The sequence below is a fragment of the Monopterus albus genome, unplaced genomic scaffold, assembly GCF_001952655.1.
Source record: "Monopterus albus unplaced genomic scaffold, M_albus_1.0 scaffold29.1, whole genome shotgun sequence".
NCBI classification, from domain to species: Eukaryota; Metazoa; Chordata; class Actinopteri; order Synbranchiformes; family Synbranchidae; genus Monopterus; species Monopterus albus.
In genome coordinates this window covers 3,171,650-3,180,813 of record NW_018127909.1, presented here as the reverse complement: position 1 = coordinate 3,180,813, position 9,164 = coordinate 3,171,650, and the positions used below count along the sequence as shown (strand labels likewise).

Here is a 9,164-nt window from a genome sequence, read left to right as displayed (position 1 = left end):
GTGTATCAAATACTTATTTGCCCCACTGTAAGTGTTTTCTTTATTCTTCTTCTAGGGTACTTGTGTGAACATGTAGACAAGCATGCTATAGGCTACTGTATGTATGCTGTTACAGAATAATAGGGTAACAGTTATTTCTTTCAGAATTATTTTTCTTTCTTAAACTTTAATGTTTGACTGTATGCAGTCCTGTTGTAAATGTATTCTTTGCTATGTCCCTTATTATTATCAAGGGGGATAGTAGAACTACTAGTCTAAAATAAACAAGAAATGGTCTCATTGCCTTCTTTTTCTTTATACATTGATCAACCAAAATCTGTTGGCAAGAGCAGTCATATATATATACAGTAACAATGGGCTACTTAGACAACAGCAGTTATCGATTTTATTTAAAGAGCCTGAAATCTTAAATTTGCTTCTGTACTGACCTTCAAAACATCATATTGGTAAAATCCTGGTGCCTACTATTAACATGAAATTTACTGAATAAAAAGTAGGTAAACATGTACTGTCAACAACAGCATTCAAATGCAATTAAGCAAATGAACATGTCATGAGTCAACTGCATTTGAGATTACAACCACAGCTGCTCTTATTTTAGCCATGCATGATACTGCACACACTCACAAGAGCAATACATTTCTGTAGTCATGTGTTCAAGAGTTTTGTTTGCCACCTGAAGGTGTCTGGTTACATTCTGTTAGTCACTCTGCTGCTCTGGTAACCACGTGTGAGACATCACATTGCTGAGGCTATCCCTAGATGTTTAGGTATGAAGATTTATGGTTCTGCCAATAACTCAGCCATAGGACAAGGACATCCACCTAACATTCAAGAGCTGGTTGTGATCCAATACACGCAGTATTTGAGCAAAGAGGCAGAATCATTTCTGAGATGCTAAACATAGCCAAGATAGCTCAGGGGGTGCTGCACGTCTGCAAACAGATTCTTAAACTGGGACAAGCACAGGTGTCTTTAGTTTTTATGTGATTCACCCATGAATAATCGCATTGTCACAGGTGTTGTCTTTCAGTGCACTGTGGGCCAGTGTATCATACATCTATATTAACACCCATTATATTCACAATAGGTTTTGATCAACAGGACAAAAGCAGAGAAGACCTCTGGGCACAGGTTATCTGGTTCTCACGCACCTTGTGCAGCCATTTTTGTCAAAAAGCTATGAAAAAAAAGTGACAGTGTTGCTCTGATTGTTTGGCTTTCCACATGGCAGCAGGGTAGAACTGTGAACTGTGAAAGAGGTAGAGAAATGAGATGGAGAACTTCTGCTGTCAAAACAAGTTTCACTTATACAGCAATCAGGGAGTAAATATCATCTTAGAACTGTTAAACTGTGCTCACGTTTCATCGTGTGGAAAAGTCTTTATTCAATTTCTGCCATGTACTTAAGTTCTAAAATTCTTTGTAACAGCTGGTAAGACACAGAACAATCATGTGGAGGTAGAACAGAAACAGTTAAATTAGCACCAAGTCTTGATAGGATCATTGTGTGCCACTCAAGCTCATTTTACACTCCAGTCAGTCTTTGGCTGAGAGCATCTATTTGTCTTGAGTCTTGACACTGACACTGTGGTGTCAGATCAGAACTTTCCCTTCTTCACCTTCCAGGACTTCTTTTTGGACTTGGACTCAATGATCAGCTGAGACTGACGCTTCAGTGCCTCCCGGGAGATGATGTCAGCTTCGTCCTCTTCACTCTCATCCTCTGGGATGCAAACAATGAAAGTAAAAAAAAAAAAAGATATACTTACAATAGACTGTATGTATGAATGTGTGTGTCCTTGGTTGTCTATACTTGTGGGCACAGAAAACTGAGAATAATAGCTTTGCAGAGACCAGCATCGCTTGTGGGGACGGGAGGCCAGTCCCTACAACATAGTTTGTTGAATTTTACAAAAATGACGCAGTGTCAAGTTAAAGCAAGTGTCAGCTTTGGTTAAGGGTCTTGTTAGGTAAGTAGTGGTTAGGGTTACGGACAGGTTAAGTCTCCTGGAATTGTATGTCTATGTAGAGCGCTGGTCAGTGACAAAAACCAGTGTGTGTGCGTGTATGTGTGTGTGCAAGAGGCTCCCACTCACCGTCACTGCTAAGGTCCAGTCGTTGGTCCTCAGGGAATGTGACACGGGTGTTGTAGGCCGGCAGCTTCCCCTCAATCCTGACGGAAAACTGCTCCATGCAACACACAGACACACCGTGCAGATAGCCAACGATCAATGACTACCACCAGTAAGACAAGCATTTTAGATATTTGTCAATATCATTTTTCTATGATTAATATTATATTTACAAAAGCATTATGCAGCTAGTAGGTCTATTTCTCTTTGAGCTGGTTTGGTATAGTGACAACAATGAGATGTATTTAAAAATATAACATATATCAGATTTTGTCAGGATATAATGATAAAGCCCAGGCCTTACTACCTCTGTACCTGGTGTTTACACAGTCCACCACCCTTTATCATGATGGACATAGTCATTCAGTGTCTGACACTAAGAGTTATTAAAAAAAACAAAACCTCAAAAATAGACAATGTAATCTAATGAACAAACACTGGATAAAAATGATTTCTTGTTTGTTGTCTATATATCTTTAGGTTATCTCATGTTAACAACAGAAATGTGACTCAAAACTGATAAATAAGGTTTTGCCAGTGTCATTATTTATAGGTTTATTTTTCATTAATAGACTACTGAGTTATTTTAAGAACTATAAAAACCTAATTTGATATTTATATATGGTTTCTTAATCAAGAGGAAATCAAATTAGTGTCAGGAAAACCAACTGTGAATGAGTCATTTTGAAGCTGCACATTGGAAAGATGGGAGCTTACTTTGGAAGATTCACTCAGAAGTTGTTATTGTGCCATAGCTAAGAGATTGGGGCAGTGGTGGCCTAAAAGTTAGAGAAGGTCGCCGGTTCAATCCCTGGACAGGCAGGATTAAATCTTGGACGGTTAGGTGACAATGGGATAAACAAGTCAGGTACGCCACATGCTGCGTGCTCGCTCTAATGCGTTCGGATCAGTTGATGAGACAGAGTACAAAGCTGCGAAGTACAGACTGAGGAAAGCCATCACAGCGGCCAAGAGGCAGTACAGAGAGAAGCTGAATGGCTTCTATTCTACTGCTGACTCATCGGCCACTGTTCATCCAGGGGCCCGAAGTGGAGAGGGTGAGCAGCTTTAAATACCTGGGCGTCCACATCAGTGAGGACCTCACTTGGACACATATTACCACACAGCTGGTCAAGAAGGCCCAACGGTGGCTGTACTTCCTGAGGAGGCTGAGGAGGTTTGGCATGTCGCCTAAGATCCTCAGCAACTTCTACAGCTGCATCATTGAGAGCATCCTGACCAGCTGCATCACTGTCTGGTATGTTATCATGGCAGCACGAGAACAAGCTCTAAGTACAAGATCAATAGAGGCTGGGGTCTACCATACCAGACAGGACCCCAGGTGCTGTGCAAAGATGCCCCTAAGACAATCCAGCACATAACCTCAAAGATCCAATTCACCCCCAGCAGGGGCTGTTCGCCTCCCTACCCTCTGGCCGGAGGTTCAGAAGTGTGATGTGTAGGACCTCCAGACTGAAAAACTTTCTTTCCCTCTGCCATCAAACTCCTAAACAGCTGAGGAGTTTATTACCAGGAAATAAGTCATGTACTGATGACCTGTACTGTTTACATTCTCAGTTTGCACATGCATAATTGCACATTGACTGTTGACTGCTGCACATGCTGCTCCCATGCAGCATACATTCTCTATTATATTCTTATATATTTTTATTATATTGCTGCATTTGCTGCTTAAAGTGCCTTAGATTTTGTGTTACTTATCTACTTTATATTTCATTTGTATTTTGAGGTATTCATGTGGACGACAAAGTAAGAATTTCATTGTTCAGGTAAACACGTTTCCTAACTGTGCATATGACAAATAAACACTTTGACCTTGACCAATGCCACACCTGCCCCACCCTCATTAACACCACTATGGTGCCCTTAAGCAAGACCCTTAAGCCCCAGCTGCTCCAGTGGAGCTGCTCAGTGGCCACAGGTCAGTAGTTGCATTGAGCAGCCTTCAGGTGCCAATGTGTGTGAATGTGATCAGGGTGTTGGTGCAAAGGAGAGGCCTACCCTGCCTAGAGGCCAACCTTTTCCAGACATAATATTCTCCTTTATGGTTGAGGTGCAAGTCATTTGACCGCGACAGCCAAACAAACTAGGCTGGACTGATTTTCAGATTATCAGTGCACAGTTACGTCACTTATAAAGATTAAGCCATTAAAATGGAGCTCAGAGTAAAACTGTCAATGTCATTAGCAAATGGCCCACAGACTGTTACATGCGTCCTATGGTACAATCTGATATCCTGTGTTCTCAAACAGAAGCGGTGCTGCTGGGCGTTAATAATCAAGAACAAACACTTGAGGCAGCTCTAATGACTTTCATTCAGATAAGCTACATTATGCAAGCAAAACGACAGCATGCATGCATACATGCTCAGCCTTGCTGCGTTCACTGGCTGCACTGTGTGATGTAGGCTTAAATGAGAGCACCAGTGTGCCCCTTACTTTACTGCACTGTCCACAGGACAATCAAGCTGGAGTGCCAACACATGCACATTCTCTGTTAATGAGGACAGTGTGTACCTGTGACTCATCAAATGATTAGCCCATGCCACACACCTGTCATTAAAACTGCATACAAATCTTCTGTGTAAGTTTATGCAGAATACAGCTGCAAAATGCAAATCAGCTTTCAATATCCTATCCAGACCAAGAACCTGTATTTCCGACCACAGCAAGGCTGCCTGGGAGCTTCGCCTCACCTCCTCTTCCTCCATCTCCTTCATGATAGCAGCCAGATCCTTTTCTTGAAGCTTTTCATGCAGTAACTGTAACTTCAGCTCACATTGGGTCATCAGCTCCAGCACAAACTCATCCGAGTCTGGTGACACCTCAGCCACTGTGTCCTCACTCTGGAGAGAAATCAGAGATGTAAGCTTTGTTGTTCCCAGGACTTTTGAGAGAAATGGGATTAAAACCAATATGTCGACACAGAGAAACAGAATGTAGTCTTGGTACTTGAGATGGTATTTACCAGTCTGATGTGTTGAAGTTTGTGCGCCAGGTGCTCCACTCCAGCTCGGACAGTACTGAAAGTTTTAACAAGCCAATCTAGGTGCTCTTTAGCAGCATTGCACTTTTGCTGCTCAGCCTGCAGTTGCTGCGCACACTCTTCCAGCATCTGTTGGTCCCTATTAAACCCACAGAGAAACAGTGAGAGAGAAAATATACAGCTGCATACATGATACCTTTGTTGCAATACTACAGTCTGGTTGTCTCACTTGGAAAGTTGATCCTCTCCAGAATATTTCATATCCTGGAACTGTTGATTCGACAGCTCCTTCTGCTCCTTCAGCTGCTGCAGGACCTTTTCATTCTCTACCTTCAGCTTCTCCAGATTTTGGTGTGTCTCTTTTTGTGAAATAAAGCGCTCCACTATCTCCTACATGCACAACTCATGAAAAAAATGATTAATATGTAAACACTGAGAGTACCTACATAGCAATATCCCTGAAAAGTATAAGCTTGTTACACAGTAGATAATAAATCCTTCTCTATCCACATCCACACCTGTATGTCTGTGACTCCAGTGGCCTCCTTGATCCTTTGGAAAGCCTCCTCAAAAGTGGAGATGGCTTTCTCCTCCTCACCTGCCATCCTGGTGGTGGTGCGCAGTGCCTCACTGCTCACTTCATCTGGCTGCATGGTTGTTCTCTGGGTCTGCAGGTACTAGAGTTTTACCAGATAACAGATAGTAATGTAGACCCTTGTAGTAATGTAGACCCCATATATTAGCATGTTTAATCACAAGTGTACATGGGCAGTAAGAAGGTTAAGGTGTCCCACCATCTGTATCTCACCCTTCTATCCACTTTGTCAAACTGGGCCTTGTGCTCCTCAACCTTTCTCCTGTAGCTGACTATAATACTCTCTCTCTCTTTGCGCTCCTTGTAGAGTAGTTCCTCCTGCTGTTGTAACTCGGCCTGGCAGGAAGGAAAAAGGGAACGAATGATGAAAAGAGAGTGAAGGAAACAAGGGAAGGAAACAAACACAATAATGTAATTCAGATACAAGAATGATTTTCACTGTCGTAGGAAACTGAGTGGACAAACACTACACCTCCACCAACTATGATCTTCTGCAGTGCACTTATAAAGAAAGAAAATGACAGATCAGCACTGTTTTAGGAAAATAAATGTTGATAGCACAGTGTACTGCGATTGTATTTGCTCATGTATCTGTATTTGCAAGCTGCATGGATCAAAATTAAAAGAACGCAGGTGAATAAATACTAAAAAAGCCCTTGCAGCTGTTTAACTTGCAACTCATAGAACTTATATCAGCAGTGAAGACAGCAATGGTTAGTGCCTACTCCTTTACTAGAAACATGCATGTTAAAAAACTGGCACAGGAGGTCAGGTTGCAGGTCACCTTAGCAGCTTCTTTAGAGAGCTGGGCTTTGTTGCTCATGGCCTGCAGGTTGTGAAGCTCCTCTCTGTGTTTGAATATTTCTTCTTCCAGACTGTCCAGTTGGCCCTGGAAAGTCAGACTCTCCTCCTGAAATGGCAAGAGTGAAAACATAAAGGACAGCTAGAGCAAGAGAGGAGGCAAACTTGTGAGAAAAGTCTGTTCTTTTATTGCTGGCTAAGTGTTACATAATCTAGGAATTAAAGCCTATCTGGAAATATCTGTAGAGTGGCCATTATAAAAGAGAGGTCAAATTAAGTGCAAATACATGTCAGATGATCTTGAGATGAGAGGTACTTTAACACTGTGCATCATTTGATGTTTCTAAATCACAGAGTCCTGTATCGAAGGAACAACAAAGTGTCATAGCTTTAGAACATCAGTGAAAAGCTGCTGTCTTTACCTGAATGAAATGATAAGCAGACTGTGTACAAAACACTTACATCCCTCTCATTTGGGTGTCTGCTGATGGCTAAAGCATAGTGACAATATTTATACTTCTGTTAATTCATCATGCCTACAGTGAAAAGGGCCAGGTAAATTGTTAAATAGCCTCTACAATGGGTAGTTCAGCTGATGCCAACAAATACTAGCAACACATCCAGCAGGGTGTGAAAAGTGAAATATGTGTTTGACAAACCTGCATGTGACTTTTGAGTTTCAGATAGTTAGTCATGATGTTCTCAGCCTCCTTGCACTTAAACTGGGTCTTCTCCAGGCTGTTCTCAAGCGCTCGCAGATTCTGAAGACACACACAACACATTGTTAACAGAGCTGTGTCTGTATGTTTTGTGCGCACTTGCACAAAAAGAAACTGCATTTATCCTGTGAGGTAACTACCATGGCATCTTCGTCTTTTTTCCGAGTGCGAGCATCAGCAGACTGGGCTCCCCTGCTTCCCTCTGGTTTCACTCTCTTGTATTCCATCTTCAGGTCTTCAAGGCACCGCTGGTAGGTCTGGGTGGTGTGTTTGAGGGCATTGAGACGCTTCGTCTTGGACAGCACCCTCTGGTCTAGTGTTGTCAGGGCTGCCTGTGAAAAAAGCAGAAAAACAGAGAGTGTTAGTGAGCAAACAGGCTAAGAGGGAAATGTTGAGTTGTGCTAGTTAGAAACTAGACTGATAACTCCTGTCTGAGGATGTAGTGGATTTTAAATTTTATCACATAGCCATCAGCACAAACTAAGGTGGGGAGAGTGATATAAATGAAAACAGGGAACCAATATAAGTTTGTAGTCCATTCATTCACTGGACCTTATATAAACAGCAAAAGAACAATGCTTTTATGTCTGTTATATTAATTTATTCCCCTCTCACCTTCCCTGACATGTTGCGATAGGCATCCTTCTCTGTTCCTCTGTTTTGAAAGGCCACTTTGATGATATGTTCATCACCCTACAGAGGCAACATGTACAGTTAGAAATATTATGTCATGTTGTGTCTTTTGTAGAAATAAAAAAAACAAGCAAAGAGTTGCAAGATTAGCCTGAATTTAGTGCGAACTACACTAAACCTACAACATTAGCCTCTGCCAGTTGTTTGTACAGCCTCTTGTTCTCCTGCCTCAGCTGCAGGATGGACTCTCTGTTCTTCTTCATGATGGACTGAGAGCTCTCATAGTATGCAGTTCTGTCGCCCTCTGGTGGACACAATAAATCGTTACACACATTTTGGCCTGTCATTATATTCACCAGTAATACAGCAACAGGTACCTGTGCGACTAACTGTTGAAGTTATGGATTTACAGTGGGTTGTCACATGGTCACACGTCTTGTAAAATTAACCTAAACATGACAGCTAGATAGCAAAGCGCACGTCCTTTAGCATTAACAGAAATAAACGCTGACGACCTAGAGCAAACTTACCCAGCAGTTGGATTTTACGCTGCATCTCCGTTATCTGGTCATGCAGCGGAGGTTTAATTGAGTCGGGAGTGAAAGGCATTTTCTGCTGTAACGTATTACTTTTGCTCACAATTTGCAAAGAAAGTATTGCCTTGTTAGCTTCACCTGAATGAAGCGCTCTGGTAATTGTGGCCGTTGCCTAGTAACCAGTACACTGAAACCCAAGTGACGCTCTGGGTTTCAGATGAACCCTGTGCAGCTACTGACTTACAGTCACCGGAACAACATTAACAACGGGTGATAAATATGTTTAGTTGAAACATTTAATCGCATGGTCTTTGATTTAGAAATATGTGTGCTGCTCCTATTAAAAAAACATAAAAGATTCTATATAGACATGAAGCACATTCTGAAATATACAAGTATGATGCTTTGTAGGTTTACTAGGCCTTTATTGTCTGAAAAGATTAATATTAGATGCATAGTTCTTGTAAACTGGGCGTCCACATCAGTGAGGACCTCACCTGGACAGTAACACCACACAGCTGGTCAAGCAGTGGCTGTACTTCCTGAGGAGGCTGAGGAGGTTTGGCATGTCACCTAGGATCCTTTGCAACTTCTACAGCTGCATCACTGAGAGCATCCTGACCAGCTGCATTACCGTCTGGTATGGCAGCACTACTGCTATGGACCGCAAGCCCCTGCAGAGAGTGGTAAAGACTGTGGAGAAGATCACCAGGACTCCACTGCCCTCTCTGCAGAGCAT

The 9,164-nt window shown here is 42.1% G+C and overlaps 1 protein-coding gene across 1 annotated transcript; it reads right to left on the bottom strand.

The window, feature by feature from the left end:
• Positions 1 to 371: 371 nt before the first annotated feature.
• odad3 (outer dynein arm docking complex subunit 3) lies at positions 372 to 8,658 on the bottom strand. The gene is made up of 13 exons (XM_020596003.1): positions 8,420 to 8,658; positions 8,072 to 8,193; positions 7,872 to 7,949; positions 7,397 to 7,588; positions 7,197 to 7,298; positions 6,521 to 6,646; positions 5,950 to 6,072; positions 5,660 to 5,818; positions 5,371 to 5,531; positions 5,124 to 5,280; positions 4,852 to 5,001; positions 2,100 to 2,187; positions 372 to 1,726 (listed from the first exon to the last, which is right to left on the bottom strand). Exons 1-13 carry the CDS (start codon positions 8,496 to 8,498, stop codon positions 1,602 to 1,604), a joined length of 1,662 nt encoding a protein of 553 aa, XP_020451659.1. The 5' UTR covers positions 8,499 to 8,658; the 3' UTR covers positions 372 to 1,601.
• Between the last annotated feature and the right edge of the window lie 506 nt (positions 8,659 to 9,164).